Raw genomic sequence first — 22,442 nt, forward strand, 5'->3', positions numbered from 1 at the left:
ATAATGATATGCCCATGTACTTCTGGGACAGATGGTGTAGCTTAATGGTTAGTGCCGTGGCCTGAGAACCTGGGGAACTGGGTATGATTCCCACTGCAGTTACTTGTGACTGGATAAGTCACTTAACACTCCACTGACCCAGGCACAAAATAAGTACCAATATATAATATACAAATTTCTTTGAACGTAACCACAGAAAAGTGGTATATCAAATCCCATCCCCTAAATGCAGTATGTGAGAGCCTATTTGGGGTTGCGGCCCACAGTCTGGAAGCCCTGGTTTAAAGCTTTCATCTAAAGCAACACTGTATACCTCAAAAGCAGCACCTCCTGTGCTTTTCACCATCTACAATCCAATTGTCTTAACTGTCTCCTTTTATGTTTCTTCTCACTCATAAATCATTACGTACAATAGGAACTATGGCTCACATGCTTCATTTGTTAGGCCCTGTCTGCATAACAAACCTTCCATCTTACCTAGATCAGTAACTTCCAGTGCTGCCTATTTATAAGGCCATAAAAACTCAAGAGGGTCTAGTTTATCTTCCCCCCTTTTACTGTTGTCTCTCTCACAAATCAGTTTTTTCCAGATGCAAGGAGATAAGACCATGGTCAAGGTATTTCTTCTACAAAAATGACTTGGTAGTGACAGTTTAACCCATTAATGCTGTATCAGGGTCACATATTCCATATAACCCTCCACTGACCAGAACTGCGTATATGTCTGTATTGCACTGCTTACACCTTACAAAGTTATATGAATGTTTAACTGTACTAGAGTAGAGAAAAAACAGAATAGTTCAGTGTCACAATCCTAAATTAGCATGCATACATAAATTCAAGAGCAGACTGAGCACCACAGGTAAGTCCAACCACTCCTGCCTGGCCGTTCAATCACATGGAAAACACTGCATCTTGCTGTTGAGGTTCTAGCAGCTCACTCCTAAGCTAACACTTAGGAATGCTTTCCCAGCTTCTCTGAAAAAGAAAGTACACACACTGAAAGGAAGCCTCCACGCTGTGGAAAGCACCCACTCACCATTAGAAGGGACAAGCTGGGCTGCATGTCTGTAGTAAGACTCTGCCTGGCTAGTCTGGTTCCTGTACCGAGCTGAGGAGATAAATAAAAATGTAACATAGCAAAACAAATGAAGAGACAAATGTTGCTTAAAATGTTTTAAGGAATGTATGTATGATTTAGATCAGGCTCAAGAAATTGTCCTCCTGCCTTCCCTTTTCAAAACTATGTATGTAAGCTATAAAACGTAAGATGTCAACACAAATACTTTCCTTTCTTATCAAATGATAATCAAAATACAAACATTTCTGTAACAGGGTATGAATTCAGAAATTCCAACACATGCTAAATGAATTCAGAAGCTGGTAAGAACCGTGTACTCATCAAATTAGGTGTGCACAACTATTAAGATTTATGGAAAGCTGTAGATAGGTGTGCGGGGGGGGAGATGCGATTTGTAGGGTAAACCACGTAATGATTCTGTCTGCTGAGCCTCAAGTTTGAGTTCACCAACTAAAAATGTATTCATGCTGCATTTCTTTCTGCTGGCTTTCCACAACGAAACAGTTCTTTGACCAGCTGCCATTTTTTTTGAACACGTTGAACGTCCAATGTGTCAAAAAGTCAGCACATTTCATAATCTTGCTTCAATATTTTTGACTGAAGCTCTACAGTGCAATATATAATGTCGACAGGGTGTCTAGCTGAGTGGGAGGGTCTAGCATTATGACATCTAGAGAACAGAGATACTTACAATGGGACACTTTCCAGTAGCCTGCAATGTGTACAAAGTACACAGGCTAATTTTAACCCGTGTAAACCCACCAGATTTGAAGGAAAATCTGCAAATGAGCAGGTGCAAGTACACGTGCTAAAAGAACTCTCATACTTTGCAAATACTGCAGCTGTGCACAATTCTAGTTTTAGTAGGCAATTTCCTATCGAGTCACTTCACTCACCAGGACCAATATATGCATTTTTGCTTCTATAGAGAAGTGCAAACCAAAAAAATAAGCATTTTAGATAGGTTTTCTAAACATGAATAATCCTAGTTGGTTTTCAATTTCTCTACATCCACCAAAAAACACAGCCCTGAGGCACCTGACAAAAGACGCATCGGGGAACATATTTTGGTCATAAGCACAATCCACCAAAAATCACAGCATGGCAGAAAAAGAAGACTATGGGTGAACAGAGAAAGGCCAACAAAATCAGCCGGTGCTAAATTTATTCTCTAAGTCTACACTGCCTCCACATTCAAATCATGTGTGCAAATTTATTGGTGCTTGGGAAGTTGATGCAAGTGTGAACAGCATAATTGCACAGACCTACAGGCCCTTCCCCTGTGTAAGCTGGGTGTCAAACGGGAAAAGAGTCCATCTGAAACCTCAAGTGGTTAAAGGGCCTAGCAGCTATTTATTTATGACATTTATATCAGCACTAGTAAAAGAGGCCCGTTTCAGAGCAAATGAAACGGGCGCTAGCAAGATTTTCGTTGCCAACACCCCCCTCCCTCCCTGGCCAACCCCTTAGTTGTTCTGCCATTGCTCCGCCCCCAACGTCATGACGTTTGACGCGAGGGCGGGGCCCGGAGTGATTCCCCCCCCTTGCCTCCCTCCCTGCCAACCCCTTCGATGTTCTGCCATTGCTCCGCCCTCGAGGGCGGGGCACAGAGCGATTTTGGTGGCTTCACCACCATGAACCTTCGAACCTTTTTGAAGGAAGTCAGGGCTTGGCTTCACTGACGTCAGTGTCCTCAGAATGTTGAGGGTGAGTTTTATTATAGTAGATTAGTTTATTTGGGTTTCCCCCAATTATGCTCAAATGCACCCTAAAAACATGAAAATGTAAAATCTCTTTGGCACTAGCACAAATACAGAAGCAGGACAGCATGAAGGCAAACGTTTTGTGTTACGTTATATCACAGTTATATATCGGTATAGAGATAGATAGGTGTGTATGTTTGTGATTTACTCAAGCAAGCTGGACAGAATTCTTTAAAAATTACTCTTTCTAGAAGCTCACCAATATCTCCAAGGTGGACAAGGCAGTGCTGGCAGATATAGGAGCAAGAACTGGATTGTGGCTTCACAACAGCACTAGTTTGTGTTTGTTTGTTGCTTATAATCCCAAGCTGAGACGACTTCACACGACAGGGCAAGTCTACACTGAACACTGTGCAGAGCTCTTGTAACAACTGTAGGGGAAACAGAGTAAAGAAAAACTGGAAACAGCACTGATATATCCAACTCACCCAATTAACAATATAGCATTTCATCCACCTGCAGCACTGCACTGACCCACTCTTCAGAGTGTGTGCTCTACCACACACTATAGTGAAGCACTTTCAATCCACTTATACTCAATTCACACAACCCTGTATCAGTGGCGTAGCTACGTGGGGCCTGAGGGGGCCCCCGCAGATTCACCCCAGGACCCCCCCCCTCCCGGCGAACCCGCCCCGCCTACCTTTACTTTTGCTGGCGGGGGATCCCACTCCCCGCCAGCCGATGTCTTCTCAGTCCTTCCTGCTCTTCAATTTGTTTGCTGACATCCTGCACGTACAACGTGCAGGACGTCAGCAAACAAATTGAAGAGCAGGAAGCGACTAAGAAGAAGACGTCGGCTGGCGGGGAGTGGGATCCCCCGCCAGCAAAAGTTAAGGTAGGCTGCAGCGGTGGCGGGTTCGCGGCGGGAGGGTGGGGCGGCAATGTCGGCGGTGGGGGGGCGGCGCCAGGGGGAGGGCTAAAATGTGCCCCCTCCCCCCGGGCTCTGGACCCCTCTCCCATCGAAGGCTGGCTACGCCCCTGCGGCCTGTATCACAATACATTTTTGCTGCATTTTGCAGTATCTTCTGCTTTTCTAGCATATTGACCTGTGTTGGTCACTGAGCACTGCAAAGTGAGCAAATAATGAGCTCACAGTTCAGAAATGACAGTACAATATATCACTGTCCCTCCATAAAATATTTACTCTGTTCAAAAACTGTATGAAAAGTACACAGCAAAGCTGCAGAAAAAAAAAAGCACAGAGGATTGTATGAAAAGTAACATTCGTCGGTCATAGATTCCCCAATCTTTCCAATACCACAAACTTTCTCTAACAATGTAACTTGCAGAAGAGAATGCAACACAGTGGGATGGTGTTCAGGCAATACTGGAGATGAGTGTACTTTCAAAGGTTGCCTGATAGCTAAGTGACATCAAGAGGGACAGGGCTTTCTAAGGACACTGGGAGCAGAGGGTGGCATTCTGGGCCAGCCAGCTGCTTAAAATGAGAATCCAAACTGCCGAGAGTCAATTGGGAGCCTGAAGATGAAAATACCCAAAGCCACAGTCACCTTGAATGGAGAAAGAGAGGAAGGTCTGTATTAAGGTGGGAATATTTCTAAGAATTGTCATTCACCTGACCCTACAGATACTGGAGCTTTTACTAAATAGGGGTGGTTGGTAGCAACAGATTTCTGTTGAGGTACTGAGGATGGCTGGCAAAGAAACATTATTGAACTGCTGAAAGGAGTGTCTTGAACTATTGCTTGTGTACTGAAGACATGAATCTGTAATAGGCACTGAAGGTACCCAAATAAGGATTACTGGGGCCCTTTTGGGTTGTGGCTTCTGTTGGAGTGCTAGAACTTTGATAATCCCCCCCCCCCCCCCAATTTATCTATCTATATTTAGATAGCTAGATAGAAAGATATCTCAGACCTGAGGAGGGTAGGAGAGGTAGACCCAAGGGAGAAGGAGAATTCTCCAGCTGCAGAACAAACCATAACAGAAGAAACACTAATTGCAGCCAAAATGGCCGCCGGTCCCAATGACTTTGCAGGGAGGGAGGTCAAGTCAACTCCAGTGGCCCCCACCCCCACCCTTTGGACCATTCCAAAGTCGGAAACGGTCCCTTCCACTGTGTGCAGACAGAACCAGCAGCTGTATATAGCTGCCAGCTCTGCATGCAGTGTAGTGCTACTACATGGGCCTGCCCCAGCCTGGGGATCCAGGATCTGCACCATTTCTTGGCTCCCTGGTGGTATGCTAACAGAGAAATCCTTTCTATGCAAGTAAAAGGGATTTCCCTGCTTGGAGTCTGCTGTCTGCTTTTGATTTTTTTTTTTTTTTAAGTTTTATTCCCTTCGATTGGGAATAAGCTAACCAGGGCAATTTAAACAAATTTAGACATCTGGGGGCTGGAAGGGAGCCTGCTAAGAATACACCCAAACAGGGTGACCCGCACCCTTTAGATAAGGTCCTGTGAGACTGAGCCAGAGCCTCACCCAGTGGCACTAAGAAGTGCGACTGGGGGCTACAGAGCAAAGCTCCTCGACCAGGTACAGTCAGGAACCATAAACCTGGGAGAAGTCATTAGCCTTGACCAAACTGTGTAGTCATGGCCAGAAGAGCAGGGAGCTAGGCCAGGGACCGGTGCACCAACAGCACAACCTACCACCTGCTGAAGGTAGAGAAAATTAATGGATGGATTATTCCAGGGAACACCACAGCTTCTACTGGTGATGTCACTGGTAGAATTCAGTTTTCTCTACCTCCAACTGCTGGCAGGAAGAGAACACCCATTTGTGCAGAACGGTGTAGCTGATGCTAAGAAATAAGAATTATTGGGGCCCTGTTGGGTTGTGGCTTCTGTTGGAACACTAGAACTTTCTATAATAATAATAAATGACCATGCTAAATTTACTGTCTGCAAGTGTGTGTGAATAAGAACCCAAAGAAACTGCCCGTGACAACATCCTACCATCAAATGAATTCCAGCTTTCAAGACTTACCTGAGTATAGAATCCACTGGCTGCCTCTAAGAAAAGTGACAAGTTTGCCTGCACTTCACTTCGGTTTGGGTTTGCACGATTCTTCGCCTGACCCTGTAGTGTTGTAATCTGATTCTTAAAGGCATGGTTCCAGCTGAAAACAAAACGCATTGAGAATAATGTCTGAACTAAAACATGCATTGCAACTAGAGGGCTACTGAGTAGTCTATGTAAAAGATATATAACCTAGCTTATAAAAACAAATCCCTGAGCTGATACTATAGGTCTCTCTTCAAACAAAATGTTTTCACTCTCAATAATGCAAACACTTATAGCAGGTGTTCTTCACAGACAGCAGAATAACTTATCTGCATAAGTGGGAGACGCCACTGGCATCGTGATGAACGGTTCATTCACAGCTTAGTCAAGTGTTCCGAGTAAGCATACAACATCCAGCACAAAGCATCCCTGCTTTTCTTTTCACTTTATATGTAGTTTACAACCAGCTCTCTGGAGACTGACTTATACTTCTGTCTCTGGAGAACACCTATTACAGGAAAGCAACTTTGCTTTCTCTGCTGATAAATAGCAGAATGAATCAGCTACACAAGTGGGGTCTCCCAAACTGGGAGCTTTTCAATGATCACGTGCTCAGGTAGAGTCATTTAACACTGTGGCAATCTTGTAGAAATGATTTAACTAAAGTCCTCAATATGAGTAACCTATATGATAGCTGGAATTTTCATGCAAATTCCTGAGCACTGCCTGACTAAAACACATATTGTCTCTTTTTGAGGAATGATCAAGGTAGCAGCAGGCAGAAAAAATGTGCAAGGAAGACCTCCTCTAATTCTATGTGAGCAACTGAGGCTGCCATGGCTCTGTGGTGAGCTATAGATTTATGAGTCAAAGTTGGACCTGGTTGGTTATAAGAACAAGGAAAAACAATTGGGGGAGACCAATGTAATTCCAAATAGGGGAAACATTTTTTTGATAATATTAAGCATATATCATACAAAGGCTGGGATTCCAAGACTAATTAGGCTAAAGAAAAAAGCGGTTTTGTTTCTCATGACTATCTGCCCTAAGGTAGAAGGAGAGAGATCTTTTACAGTCCAGAATATGCAGAACTTTCTCCTGGAGATGGAGGCTTTGGACAGAATGCTGGTAAAACAATGAATCAATTTAGATAAAAAGATACAACCACTTTTGGTATGAATTCTGGGTGTCCCCTAGGAACAACTCTTACGAAATCTGGTATACAGACAGGACACTAATGCTTGAAGTTCACTAACTCTTCTAGCTGATGTTAAAGAAATCACAAAAACAACTTTCCAAGTGAAAACTTAGAAAATCTTGGGTCAATTTTTCAGCAATGGCCCTCAGTCTATATACTTACCACAGACTGTTGCCTTCACTAAATGTATAATCTGTCCATATAGTGGCTGGATATTCCTGCTTAACCAATAGTTGTGCGTTACCATCCTTTACTACATGGAGGGTGGCAAAATATTTAGACAGATTAAGCCTGCCATTATCCATATAGGGATAAAAATCTACAGTCAATGGAGTTGTATGGAAAAATTATGTTCTTATCTGATAATTTTCTTTCCTTTAATCATACCAGACCAGTCCAGACTAATTGGTTGTGTCCATCCAACAGCGGAAGGAAAGAAAAAGTAGTTCCAAGTAATTTGCCCCTTAAGCCTGGAATGTTTAAATAGCCAAGCAATGGTGCTACTGCTACAAGAAATAAAACAGTAAAAGTTTAGAGACGGGACCACTGATGCGCAGGCAGGGGATATCCAGCAGCAACTACGTGACTAGGGGTACTACCTATCGAGGAGGCACTGGGTAAGGCGATTTGCCAAGTGTCCTTCCAGCTTGGACCTCTAGACATACCCCTCAAACCAGGGGAACTGACATGATGTTCAACATGAAACATGAGCCATATGGAGGTGGCATGGAGAGTGAGAGAAGATGGATCTTACCATAACTAAATGGTAACCACTGCAGCGAGTGCAATCGAATCATCCCCGCAGGTGCAGAGTTGATTCCTAGATAAAAACCAAAACTGGGAGAACCAGAAAGGGAGGGAATCTGAACTAGTCTGGTATGATCGAAGGAAATAAAATTATCAGATAAGAACATAATTTTTCCTTCTTTGTCATCTATACCAGACCAGTCCAGACTAATGGGATGTAGCAAAGCAGTCTCCCCATGAGGACGAGAGAAAATGATGAAAACGACGAGTGAAGGATGGCAACAATGACCTCTCGTGAGACCCCAAGAGAAGACAGAGTCCCCAACAAAGGCCCAGAGCATCCTACCATGATGGAAAGTGACAGACGACACAAAGAGTGTCCTGGCCAGGCAAACTGACTACACTCCCCTGCCATGAGAGAGGCATAGAACGATTAAGTGTGCCATGTGTCAGTGCCCTGATACCCAGGAATGCTTAAGTGGCGTGGCCTAGAGAGTACCAGAAAATAAACACAACCTCTTATGAACTCTGCTGTCCGCAAAGAACCGAGGATGCAGTGTCCCCAACAGTGACTGCAATGACCTAGAAGAGGGTAAGAATAGCAGAGAGGTATAACTACCCCTCTAGAGGATTAGGAGAGTACTGAACTAGATGTCTAGACAAAGCATCAGCATGGGAAACCCCTAAAGGAATGAAAGTAATGGCAGCCTCCCATAGACCAGGAGCATGACCCAGCACCAGGAAAATCAAGTGGGTACCCCCAGACATGAAGCAGGAACTTCCCAGGCAGAGGCAGCCTCTTCCTCCATAGACAAAGGCAGCAGAAAAATTAAGCTCAGAAAGATGTCACACAGTCCCAAGCCAGAGATGGCAGGGAGGAGAGTCAGCAGAAAAAACGGAGGAGAAGCCAGACTAGAAACTGAACTCCATCCTTAATAGAGAAAGTGTGGAAAGCTCTGGAATTAGCAAGTACCCCACTCACAGAGAGGGAGCCAAGCCCAAACAACCAAGTAGGGGACCCGAAGTGAGACCTTATACAACCAGTTACCTTCAGTTATAGGTGGTATATAATTTTTTAAGATAAATAAGGGAGAGCCCAAGAAAGAGAAGGCACCTGATATGCCCCCCTGAGACCTTAATGGCTAGAACCACCAGGATATGTGAAGCAGCACCCCACGTGAAGCGAGAGAGAGAGAAGCAATAAAGGCAGATATGAAACTGAGCCCACTAAACAAAGATGGAGTTGCCCACCATATGCCAACACGCACGACCCCATGTGCTGAGTTGGAGTCGTGCATAATAGCAGCTGGACTGCCCTAAACTCACATAGATGTAGCCATGTTTAACTTGCAGTATATCGTGGCCGTGCTCTATAGACAATGAAAGAACCATGCTCCACATGCGGGAACAAACCCGTGCTCAATAAGCAATGATGGAACCGTCCTCCTCCCGCAGAGATGGAGCTGCAGTCCCCAGGCAGCGATGGATTTGTGCCCCAAAATTCAGAAAGGGTGCAGCGCTCCACTGGAGAGACGGAGCTGTGCTCACTACGCAGCAACAGAGCTGCTTTCATCTGTCAAAATGGAGCTGCGCCCCACATACAAAGGAGGAGGTGTGCTCAGCATGCCGGGATGGAGTTGGTCCCCAAAGGCAGCATGGAAGGGTATGCGCTGCCCAAGACATGGGAGTAACTCTTAATTTGTAGAGGGGGAGCTGCACTCAACATGCAGAGACCAAATTGTGCTCCCCATGCAGAGATGGATCTGTGCTCCAGCTGTAGCAATGGATCCATGCTCAACCTGCAGTTCCAAGTATACCACTACACTAGAAGGCTTCACCCACTTCCACTGGGTCAATAGCCAAGCACACAACCATGTATCATATCAGTACATGTGACCAAGTTGCTTATGAGCCCTTGGCAGACAAACTGAGCTCTGTAAACGCTAACTAACTTCACCCTCTTTTCAAAGATCTTTTAAACAGTCAGGCCCACAAAATCTACTACAGAGATTGATCATGACCTACTGGTTAAAAGGTCTTGCTTTCCGTTACCCTGACATCACCAGTGAAGGTACTGGTTTTTCTTCTCATTCATCAAGAATCATTCTGTTCACCAAGGAAGATGAAATTTTCAAAAACCTCAACCTATAAGCCCAATGTTTTCAAGCCTACTCAGTCTCCCCCTTGATGTTTCACTGGGGGGGGGGGGGGGGGGGGGGAAGAAACCCTCCAAGGGAGAAAGGAAAGCTACTATTGCAAACCGCATCACCTATACCCCCCACAAATATGTGGCCATCCTCTGTCAGAGTTCACTCCCATCAAGGGCGTAGCCAGACACCCAATTTTGGGTGGGCAGAAGAATCCCGCCCCATCCCACAGGTGATTTGGTCTCTCCTTCTCTCACCTGCATGCTATATGGTCTCTCAAAACATCCCCCCTCTCCCGCATATCTTTTAAATAGCAGATTTTCACCGGCAGTGAACAGCAACTAATACACTCATGTTGGCCCCACAGCATTCCACTGACACAACTTCCTGTTTCCGCATAGGCAGGAATACGTCATAAGGAAGGCTGTGGGGCTGGTGTGAGTAGCATGTATCAGCTGCTGCTCATTGCAGGCGAAGATCTGCTATTTACAAGATATGCAGGAGGGACAGTTATTGGGAGTTTTCAACTGGTGGGACTTGGGAATCCCTGCAAGCCACATCACAGGTGTGCTGCTACTGGGTGGGCCTGAGCCCAAAGTGGGTGGGCCTGGGCCCACCCAAGCCCACCCTTGGCTACGCCACTGACTCCTATACTGCTTCTGACCTTCACAATCCAATATATCTTGCTTCCTTTACCCAATTTCTCTGTTTCTGTGTCCTAGAAGTAAATTTGCTCCTTTCCTTATACTCAGATAGTTCTGACCACATACAGAGTGGTTAAGAGTTCACCTGATGGGCTGGCCTTAAATTTTTGTCTTCTGCCCTCACCCTCTGGTAAAGGTTTTACCTACGTGTTTTTCTCATTTTGGGTACATCTTCATCACCAATTCTGATCCTCAATGGATCTCTAATAAAATTTTGTCTACATGTTTCTTCACAATCCACAGCATAATTCGATCATTCATTTTTGATCCTCAGGGAATGCTATAATGATAACATACTTCAGACTTCCAAAGTTGAACTCCTATTCCTTCTCAAAAAATATCAAAACTATGGAGAGTCTCTGCCATTACCTATTCCCCCTATGATCCATGATCGTACAGTCTTAAGCAGAACAATTTAAGCTTCTGCTACTAGCTTCTAGAATGCATCTATTTTATGCTTTCAAGCAGATGGTTCAGCCTCTAACACACAATGCCCATCAAATATGGGCGAAGACTCTAATACACAATACTAACCAAAATATGGGCTACCCTATCAAAAGACTTCATGCTCCAGATAATAAAAAAAAAAGTCTCAATTTTCATCCTGAGGCCATACTCTCACCAACCAATTCTGGAATGCATTCCTTTCAGTTACAGCTCCAAGTGCACTTACCAGCCAATAAAGGTAGCGAAATCGACCTTTCCCATTGACATCACTGGTATAAGGGCTGCTACTCTCTGGAAGACTCCAGTATGCCTCTGCCAAAGCAGAGAAAGATCCCTTAAACCACACACCCATGCCCATCAACCACTGCAGCTATGACTAAAATAGACGTTTTTGGCTTTCTTTCTTTTTTTTAATGCTGTTAGAAAGATGGAGATCCCCATGAATCCTGTCAACCAAAGCCTTCCCAGGGAGGGGGAAAGGATGATGCAGCCAGACTAAAGGAAAGGAAATTAACAGATATAACTACAATTTCACCTTCCTTAGCATCCAGCCTGAATCATCCTCACTAGAGGGATGCAACCAAGCAGAATCTCGCTGCACTTCCAGTCTGTAATGCTTTACAAAAGAAGGGAGTGATGACTAAGTTGCCACCCTACAGATATCCTCAGGCAAGCCCTCTTGGGCCTCTGCCCAAGACATCACCTGAGAAAGAGTCGAGTGTGCTCTCACACTGGAAGGCACTCGTTTGTTCCTGCAAATAAAGGCTGCTTCAATAGCTGGATTGGCTGCCTTTATCCAACTCACAATGGAAACCTTGAACACTATCCTTTTTCCATGGCCTCCCGAAAAGAGCAGGCAAACAGACGTATTCATCTCCTGAAAGTACTAAAGCAAGACTCTGTGGACATTCAGTCTGTGGAGCCTCCTGGCTCTTGAGTCTGTACCCTGGTCATGCACTTGGGTCACAAAAACCCAAGGGAATGGTACAGTATAGGGGGTGAAGTGCTTGTGTGTACAAAAGAAGAGCGGGATTTGGGGGTGATTTTGTCTGATGAAATTAACATAGCCAAACAGGTAGAAAAGGCAATACTCAAAGCCAGAAGAATGCTTGGGTACATAAGGAGAGGGCTGACAAGCAGGAAAAAAAAGAGGCGATAGTGCCCTTGTACAAGTCTCTGCAATTCTGGAAACTGCACCTACGGAAAGATATACACAGGATGGAGTCGGTCCAGAGGGCAGCTACTAAACTCACATATAGGGACAGGCTCATGAACCTCAACATGTATACTTTGGAAGAGAGGCAGGAGAAAGGGGATATAAGAGATTTAAATACCTTAGCAGCGTTACTGTACAGGAAGTGAGCATTTTTCAAATGAAGGAAACCTCTGGAACGAGAGGGCACAGGATGAAGTTAAGAGGAAATAGGCTTAGGAGGAATCTGAGAAAATACTCTTTCACAGAAAGGGTGGTCAATACGCGGAATGGCCTCCCGGTGGAGGTTGTGGAGAAGAGGACTGTGTCAGAATTTAAGAAAGCACAGGACAGACATGTGAGGTCACTTAGGAAAAGGAGAAGTTAGTGGTTACTGAGTATGGGCAGACTAGATGAGCCATTTGGCCCTTATCTGCCATCATGTTTCTATGAACCACAAAGAAGGGCTCGCCTTGGGCTATCCAAGGATATTCAGTGGCAATTAATTATAATATACACCAGTTAAGTGCCGCTGAATAGCCCTGCTAGCCAACCATCCCTTAACTAGCTAGGTTAGGGGTGAGACGGGAGCAGGGTCTGGGTTGAGTGCAAACTTAGCCAGTTAGTGGCAATTTTCAGCTCGCTAAATGGCTAAGTAACCACAAAGTTAGGAATGCAAAAAGGCTGTCCTAACTATATGCGGTGACGTTAACTGGGTGCCAATCTGAATATTGGCTCGCATCTGGTTAACTTCTGGGTGACCGCTGAGACCTGTATATTCAATGCTGGGAGCCGGAATGTCTAGGGTCAGTTCAGCCTACAACTGTGAGCAGCTCAGGCTGAATATCGCGCTGACTGTATTTAAATTCACACTAATTGTCAGAAAGATTGAAAAAAATGAGAAAAAAGCAGCCAAAACTAAGATACCTAATGCTTCTAGTATAAAATCTCCACCCTTTGACTTGATTAATTCAGGATACAATGCAACAATTTTTCAATAAAATTCTTTATTATAGTATTTCAAGTTCTGCAAGATTGGTATTTAAAAAGATTTGAAATCCCAGAGAAGAACCCTGGAACCCAATCAAAGTTACCAGCTTATCTATTCCATCTAATTAACCTTTTTTGACAAAAAGTATTTCAAAACAGTGTACATAAATAATTGTCCATCTACAAACTTTGCTTGACCTCCATCAGTCTAATACTTACAGATCTTGCTCCACTTTTTTGTCCAGGGCATATTCAAGATCTGTTACAAGCATCTTCTGGTAAAGATCCTGTAGAGCCTGCCTGGATGTCCAAATCTCTGCTGGACCTAATTTTGAATCTGACCAAAAAACAGCAAAGCAAAAAGTCAACAGCAGTGCCACTCGTCAGCACATTCCCCTCATGTCCCCCTGATCTCTCTCAGATGACCCCAACAATACACCAACACATCCAGACAAGAATCAAAAGTCATTTCTCTCATTTGGTATTAAATAATCAACATGGACCAAGGTAAATTGTGAGATGGTTATACATTTCTCCATTAAGGCCAGGTAGCCTGTCTCCTATTCATGCTCTTCCAAGTGATGCCATGGACCTTCACATCAAGGATTTCTGATCTCTCCCCACATGTATCCTTTGTTATCTTGCAGCTCAGGCATTTCTGCAGCTATCCTCCAAAAAATATGAACACTGAAAAGGCTCCAAAAGTAGGCCCTTTCGTTAACAAAAGTCAGTCAGTCATTATTCTTGCCTGCTATCCTTCTCCCCTACATACACCCTTTTCCAGAACCTAGTTGTGCAGAACTGTGATGTCAAAATAACTCTCTCTCTCTCTCTCGGTTGCTACATTAGAAATAGATAATCTCTCTTAACATCAATGTTTTTCCCATAATGATTATCAAGAGGTACAGCAATATGAGTGACACATGACAAAGTGACCAAGAGCACATGGAGCTGCAAGTGGGCAGCTGGACAGCTTATAAGAAAGGGAACGTGGTGCAAAGCCAGTGATCAAATATTGTGAACAAGGCAGAAACAATAACATAAACCAGATGTGCCAACAGCACATTCCTCTCTTGATCCAGCTTGGAAAGAGATCATGCACAATCTTGCAGGCTAACATGTCACATTAAGTAATTAAAATGCAAAATAAGTTATAGTTTTTAATATTGCCTTTAAAATGGCTCACAAGGGACATCAATGTCTAATTTTAATTATAACTTTGAGATTATGGTTTAAACTTGCAAATGCCATTCATCTATTTCATGCAAAATGAAGTCAAAAAGATATTGTTTGGATCATAAGGATAAAGGGCCTAATTTAATATGACCACCTTCTAAACCCCTTGAGGGTAGAAAAGCTTGGTAAAACAAGCTTTTAGTGGTTTTCTTCCACTTTGTCCTAAGAAAGGTTTTAGAACTACTACTGCCTTACATCAGTACAACTATTCTCTCAAGGAGTACCACTCAGACTCAGGAAACTTTATTGGTACGGCAATTTGCTCAGTAATTTGTCCATGTATGGCAGAAACAATACATAAAAGCTATTAAAAGAAAAACGTTAACAGTAAAATAAAATTACTAAGTACAGAGACACTATGAACCATTCCCAATTTCTGAATCTGGTCCATATTATCTCTGATCAGATTGTGTTTCTAGCATGCTGGCAAGATATAACATTTTTGCTGCTATAGCTGCTCTATTTTTTGTTCCCCTCAGTACTGCATAGAGTTCATCCTGCCAATTCTTTTGTAGGAATTATTTTATTCTCTGTTTTTTTGGGAAATGCATAATCTGATCTCTCTATATTTTACAGTGCAGAAAATTTCTGTTTCTCTTTGGTTAGTATTACACGGCAATGTAGAGTCTGGTTTCTTAGGGTTATCAGTTCACTTTTTAAGCTGTATGTATCTATTTCTAATACACTTCCTCTGCTAGAGAAGAATATTAACCACACTTTTCTGATCAAGAACGTCCACAACCTCAGATATCATAAAATACCAAACTGGTGAATATTACTGCTTGATGCTACCAACTATATTTTTGTGTTGTAATTATGACGACATTTCATTTGTGATGTATTTGCTTAGATTTGATGTAATTATTTAACTGCATTTACTGGATAATCAAATTTAAAAATAAAGTAATAGATACCATAACATACCAAATATTTGAGAAAATGTTTGCTCTCTGATGAAAAACTTCAGATTCTTGATGTGAAGGAAGTACTTAATGGTTTCCTTTAGAGTTCTTTAGTATTTAATACAGACACGGTACTTTGATATATTTTTTAAAAGTTGTACTTCTAAATGCAGTGTAATTAGGAGCGGCTCAAAACAGAACAAAATATTGAATAAATGGGTACAAAAAAAAGTCAAACCTTTTCTTATATAAATGCTAAAAACAGCCTTAATGGAACGAAACTACAAAACGGGACTAATAGCTACAGTTGATACTACAATGTTAATCTAGAAATGCTAAATTTTTTGCTTTCATGTGCATACCTGTGACTGAGTATAAATACTGGCAAAATGTCACACCATCTACTTCTATGTGCCATCTCCTGAATACACGGTGTTGCTTTTCTCCTATTTCCTCTTCTTCCATCCTTTTATAAAGTGAAGATACTTACCTGTAGCAGGTATTCTCCAAGGACAGCACGCATCATATTCTCACAAATGGGTAGATGCTGATTCGTGCCGCCCAGTCCAGCATTTATGTCAAAGTAAAAAGTCAGAGCTTTGTGAAGTGTGAGCTGCGCTCCATTGCACATGCACTACTGCGCTCCATTGCGCATGCACGAGTGCCTTACTGCCTACCGTGAGAACACGGTCCTTTCGGTTTAATTTTAAAGCAAAAAAAAGCTTGAATCTTGGACGCCAACAAAACAAGATTATCTGCTCTGGCTTCTGGGAGATAGGGCTTCGATGAACTCCAACTGCTAGACAGGTTGTAGATGGGACTTGGGGTAGTTTAAAACGAACCCTAGTAGTTCTAGCAACCGAATAGTCATCCGCATGAACTCCTGAGCACCATCCTCTGAGGTGCTCTTCACCAGCCAATTGTCGAGATATGGGAACACATGGACTCCCAGTCTGCGTAGCAATGCTGCAACTACCTCTAGACATTTGATGAAGACCTTGGGAGCTGACACAAAGCCAAAAGGTAACATGCGGTACTGAAAGTGATGTGTTCCCAGCCAAAATCGAAGATACTTCCAGTGGGCTGGAAGTATCGGGATATAAGTATATACATCCTTTAAATCCAGAGAGCATAGTCAATCATTTTTCTGAATCACTGGGAGAAGAGTGCCCAGGGAAACCATCCTGAACTTTCTCGGCCTAGAATTTGTTCAGGTCCTTTAGGTCTAGGATGGGATGCATCCCCCTTGTCTTTTTATGCACAAGGAAGTACCTAGAATAGAATCCCTGCCCTTCTTCCCCTGGTGGAATGGATTTGACCACATGAGCCTTCAGAAGGGCTGAAAGTTCCTCTGCAAGTACCTGCCTGAGTGAGAGCTGAATGAATGAGCTCTCAGTGGGCAATTTGGAGGTTTGGAACACCAACTGAGGTTGTATTCAAAACGAACAATTTTAAGAACTCACCGGTCAGAGGTTATGAGAGGCAACCTAGGTGAAAAAATTTTAACCTCCTCCCGACTGGCAAGTCATCAGGAACGGATAGATTTACCGTGGCTATGCTCTGCTGGCGCCAGTCTAAAACTCATCCCTTGCTTTGAATGGGGAGCAACAGGGGCCTTAGGCACACGCTGGTGACGAGAACAAGCTGGGGCTGAGCCTGAGCAGGCTGACGAGCAGAAGGAGTGTACCTATGCCTAGAATAGTAGTAGAAAGCACTTGCCAAAAAAACTCCTAGATGAGGTGGTGGATGCAGAAGGCGTCCGGCGGGAGAGAGAAGAGACAGTATCACTGTGTTTCTTGATTTGGTCTGTGATCTCCCCAATATTCTCTCTGAAAAGATTATCTCCACCCCCCCCCAACCCCAAGCAAGGGGCATCCGCCAACCTCTACTGAACAGAATGTACCAAGTCAGAAACACGCAGCCATAAGAGTATACGCATTGCTATACTCTGAGCAGAGATCCTGGATGCCAGGCAGCCGAGGCATAGACCCTAGTACTCCTGGCTTTTTGAGAGCAGATTCCACCACCATGGAGATGTGAGGCAACTGAGGCTTTACAAACCCAGATTCACCATGGATCCAATACTAGGTAACAACCTTCTTGTGGACAACAGGGACCGACAGAGGGGACGCCCAGTTCCTGACGAGGACTGCCCTGAGTACCTCGTGGACAGGAGCCGTCACAGCTTCCTTAGGAGGAGATGTATAGTCCAGGACCTTGAGTATCTTGGCCCTGGGCTCATCCTCCACCTCCAAAGGAAATGGAATAGCATTAGCCATTATCTTCTCCTTTCAGGTGGTGGGGAGGGCTCAAAAGGAATCCCATAAGACTCGTCCAAGGAAAAGTATCTGGGATCCTCCTCTGAGTCCCATGAGTGCTCCTCCTCGGTATCGGACAAGATCTCCCTATGGGATGTCTGAGACCGAGCCTGCCTCGATGTCGAGCAGCCATGTCCTCAAGAGTGGCATCGAGAGAGCGGCTCCGGCCTCGACTCCTGCAAAGCTTACTCCATCGATGTCAAGGGGGTACCGGCCTGTGTGGCAGTTGATACCGAGGCCGCACCGAAGGCTGAAGTCCAAGTGGACCGCAGCGGGAGAAATAATAGTTGCAAGCACCCCAATATCAAAGCACAGTGCTGCATGAGGCCATCCTGCAGCTCACGGAGTAAGGCCTGGATGCGCTCATCGATGGCCGGAATAGGGAAAACCTGGGGCGTTGGTTGAGGCACAGGTTGCTGAACCACTGGGGCTGATAGAGGAGCATGATCTCAGCTGCTTGGAGACAAGCACATCGGCACCTCCTGTATGGCGGGAGAGCGGTCCTCCCAGCGCTGATTCTAGGGTGTCTAATCCCTCAGCGCCCCAGATCTCCTGGCACCCTTCACCTGAAGAATGTCACTCACGCTCCTTGGTGCTGACGAGAACGACGTCAAATCCTCATGTCGCCTCGGGGTCGAGTCTCATGATGGATAGGCCCGGGGGCCTGCACAGCAGGGAGGCCTCAAGACAGGTGGAGACCCACTTGATGCCTTTCTGCTCCCAGTGTCTAAGCCATGCTTACCGATGCTCCCGATGCCGGTGTGACACTCAACATCGATGCCGACACCTCCGACCTCGATGCCGATGAACTGGGCCTGGCTCTAAACACCTTTTCATGTTGAGCCCCCAGGAAACCTGGGTCAACTTCTTCATACAAAGACAGAGAACACAGCAAGGCTATGGTCGAGCCCAAAACACTGCAGAATGGGTGTCCTTTCCAGAGATGGTTCAGTTGCACCAGGTACAACGCTTGAAGTCACTGAAGTCTTTGTGGAACCAGATGGGAAGACCTCGCCGGCCAAATCAAATGGCTCGATAGTGCCTGAAAAAGGGGCGAAGGCCCAAAAAAGGAGTACCCGGCTGGAGTCAGTACCTAAAAGTAGCCCACGTCGAAAATAAAGGACAACAAATGTGGGCCAAAAAATATTAATTTTTTTTTAAAGAAACAAATCTCAAAAAAGAAAGGCCGAAGCCACTCAAAAAGGCTTTAATACCAGGTGTGTGAAGACAGACCGAAAAACACAGCTTCTCTTCACGCAGAACAAAAAGAAACAAAGGACCGTGTTCTCACGGCTGGCAGGAAGGAACTCATGCATGTGCAGTGGAGCGTGGCTCATGCTTCACAAAGCTCTGACTTTTTACTCTGACATAAATGCTGGACCGGGCAATGTGAATTGGCGTCTACCCACGCGTGAGAATATGCAAGCCTACTAGGTTCTTGGAGAAAATGGAGGACAGCAGTTGCTTTTGCTGTCAGTGCTGTATGCAGAGGAGGGAGAACAGGGCCTAGATTTGAAGAATTTGAGGAGAAAGATGTGATTGGAAAACAGTTTGGTGTGTCATGTCTTATATTTGTTTCCCTTTCTACTGTTTGGTCTTCTGATGTGCTTGAAAGGGTATGTCTGTTGGTTTCAGTTTGTCTCTGGTTTTGCAGTCTATGCATTAAGATTTGAACAGGGAAGTGAAAATGGAAAGCACAGAAAATGAGTACATTAATGGTGTGCTTAGAGAACATAATAGCCATACTGGGTCGGAGCAATGGTCCATCTAGCCCAGTATCCTGGTTCCAATAGTGGCTAATCCAGGTCACAAGTACCTGGCAGAAACCCAATTAGTAACAACATTCCATGCTACTAATCCTGGGGAAAGCAGTGGCTTCCCCCATGTCAGTCTCAATAACAGGCTACAAACTTTCCTCCAGGAACTTGTCCAAACCTTTTTTAAACCCAGATACACTAACTGCTGTTATCACATGCTGTGGCAGCAAGTTCCAGAGCTTAACTATTCTTTGAGTGCAAAAATATTTCCTCTTATTTGTTTTTAAAAGTATTTCCATGTAATTTCATCAAGCATGCCCTGGTCTTTGTACTTTTCTCTTGAGTGAAAAATCTATTCACTTTTACCCATTCTACACCACTCAGGATTTTACAGACCTCAAATCATATCCCCCCTCAGTCATCTCTTTTCCAAGCTGAAGAGTCCTAACTTCTTTAGCCTTTCCATCTCCTTTATCATTTTGGCCGCTCTTCTTTGAACCTTCTGCTATATCTTTTCTGAGATATGGCAACCAGAAGTGAATGCAATACTCAAAGTGAGGTCGCAGCATGGAGTGATACAGAGGCATTATAATACTCTTGGTCTTATTTTGCATCCCTTTGCTAATAATTCCTAGCATCCTGTTTGCTTTTTTTGACCACCGCCACACACTGGGCAAAAAAATTCACCGTATTGTCTACAATGACACCTAGATCTTTTTCTTCAGTGCTGATTCCTAAGGTGGACCCTAACATCAGGTAGCTATGATTCTGATTATTCTTTAAAATGTGCATCACTTTGCATTTGTCTACATTAAATTTCATCTGCCATTTGGATGCCCAGTCTTCCAGTTTCCTAAGGTCTTCCAGCAATTTTTCACAACCTGCATGTGTTTTGACAACTTTGATTATTTTATGTCATCTGCAAATTTAATTACCTCACTCATCAGTCCGATTTCCAGATCATTTATAAATAGCACTGGTCCCAGTACAGATCCCTGTGACACTCCACTATTCACCCTCCTCCACTGAGAAAAATGGCCATTTAATCCTACCTCCTGTTTTCTGTCCAATAACCAATTGCTAATCCACAGAAGGACAGGACATTGCCTCCTATCCCGTGACTTTTTAATTTTCTCGGGAGTCTCCCATGAGGAACTTTGTCAAAAGCTTTCTGAAAATCTAAATACACTACATTAACCGGCTCATCATTATCGACATGTTTATTCACTCCTTCAAAGAAATAAAAGTTATTGGTGAAAAAAGACTTCTCTTGGCTGAAGACATGCTGTCTATTAATCATCTTTTTTTTTTGTACCCCGCACTTTCCCACTCGTGGCAGGCTCAATACGGCTTAGGTACTTATTTGTACCTGGGGCAATGGAGGGTTAAGTGACTTGCCCAGAGTCATAAGGAGCTGCCTGTGCCTGCAGTGGGAATCGAGCCCAGTTCCCCAGGACCAAAGTCCACCACTCTAACCACTAGGCCACTCCTCCACTCTATGTGTTCCATAATTGTATTCTTTATAATAGTCTCCATTATCTTGCCCGGCACTGATGTCAGGCTTACCAGTCTGTAATTTCCCAGATCAACCATGGAACACTTTTAAAAATCGGCGTCACACTAGCCACCCTCTCATCTTTAGGTACTATGGATGATTTTAATGACAGGTTACAGATCACTAACATCAGATCAGCAATTTCATGTTTGAGTTCTTTCAGTACCCTGGGGTGTATATCATCTAGTCCAGGTGATTTATCACTCTGACTTGTTGATTTGCTTAGTACATCTTCCAGGTTCACCGAGATTTCTTTCAGTTCCTTCACATCATCACCCTTGAAAACCATTTCTGGTACTGGTAGATCTTTTACATCATCTTCCGTAAAAACCAAAGCAAAGAATTCATTCACTGTCTCCACTATGGCCTTGTCTTCCCTGAGGACCCCATTTACCCCTTCATGATTTAACGGTCCCACGGATTCCTTCACAGGCATTCTGCTTCTGATGTAACTGAAAAAAATGTTACTATAAGTTTTTGTCTCCATGGCAAATTTTTCCTCGTATTCTCTTTTAGCCTTCTTTATCAATGTTTTGCATCTAGCTTGACAGTGCTTATATTGCTTCTTATTGTCTTCATTCAGATCCTTTCTTTGAAGTGAATATTACCATTTTTCTACAGAAGGATACTCTTTTGGCTCTAATAGCCTCTTTCACTTCACCTTTTAACACCATGCTGGCTGTTTGCTCTTCTTTTCACCCTTATTAATACATGAAATAAATCTGGTCTGGGCTTCCACAATGTATGTTTAACATCCATGGCTGCTTTAAAGCCCTAACCTTTGTGGCTGACCCTTTAAACTTCTTTTTAACCAATTTTCTCATTTTGTTGTGGTCGACCTTTCAAAAATTAAATGCAGCTACAGTAGAATTTCCTTAGTGATTTTACTCCAGATATCAGCTCAAATTTGAACAGTGATCAAATTAAATGCTGCTACAGTAGGATTTCTTTAGTGACTTTACTCCAGATATCAGCTCAAATTTGATCACGTTTGATCAAATGTGATCAATGATCAAATTATGATCAGTTTCCTAGCAGATTCAACACCTCTCATACCATGCCCTGCATTCCACTAAAAACTAGATCTAAAATAGCTCCCCCTCTTGTCGGTTCTTGGACCAGTTGCTCTAAGAAGCAGTCATTTATTATATTAAGAATTTTACCTCCCTAGCACTCCCTGATCTAACATTTATTCAGTCAATATTGGGATAACTGAAATCACAAAAATATAAATCCATTCTACAAATGTATTCTGTTTCAGAAGGATTGCAAATATCTTAAAAGTGGAGAAAAAAAGACCTAAGTAGACAACAGGAGACGCACCCAATTGTAAGGCAAGCCTTCAATATATAGGTGGCACACTATAATCATCAGTCATTAAAAAAAACTCCACTATTCTTTATGGACAAACCAATTCTTCTACAGCAATAACA

General features: G+C 43.7%; 1 protein-coding gene across 5 annotated transcripts in view; it reads right to left on the reverse strand.

Annotated features, from left to right (window-relative positions):
- The window catches only part of SMG7 (SMG7 nonsense mediated mRNA decay factor), a 176,294-nt gene that overhangs the window by 101,766 nt on the left and 52,086 nt on the right, over nucleotides 1-22,442 (reverse strand). For all 5 annotated transcript variants that reach the window (XM_030207405.1, XM_030207403.1, XM_030207401.1 and 2 more), the window contains exons 3-6: nucleotides 13,461-13,578; nucleotides 5,799-5,931; nucleotides 3,044-3,215; nucleotides 1,040-1,111 (exon numbers count right to left, since the gene is read on the reverse strand). In XM_030207405.1, the coding sequence (XP_030063265.1) occupies nucleotides 1,040-1,111; nucleotides 3,044-3,215; nucleotides 5,799-5,931; nucleotides 13,461-13,578 (495 nt within the window). The remainder of the gene's footprint in view (nucleotides 1-1,039; nucleotides 1,112-3,043; nucleotides 3,216-5,798; nucleotides 5,932-13,460; nucleotides 13,579-22,442) is intronic.

Source organism: Microcaecilia unicolor, chromosome 6 (genome assembly GCF_901765095.1).
Source record: "Microcaecilia unicolor chromosome 6, aMicUni1.1, whole genome shotgun sequence".
Lineage (NCBI taxonomy): Eukaryota > Metazoa > Chordata > Amphibia > Gymnophiona > Siphonopidae > Microcaecilia > Microcaecilia unicolor.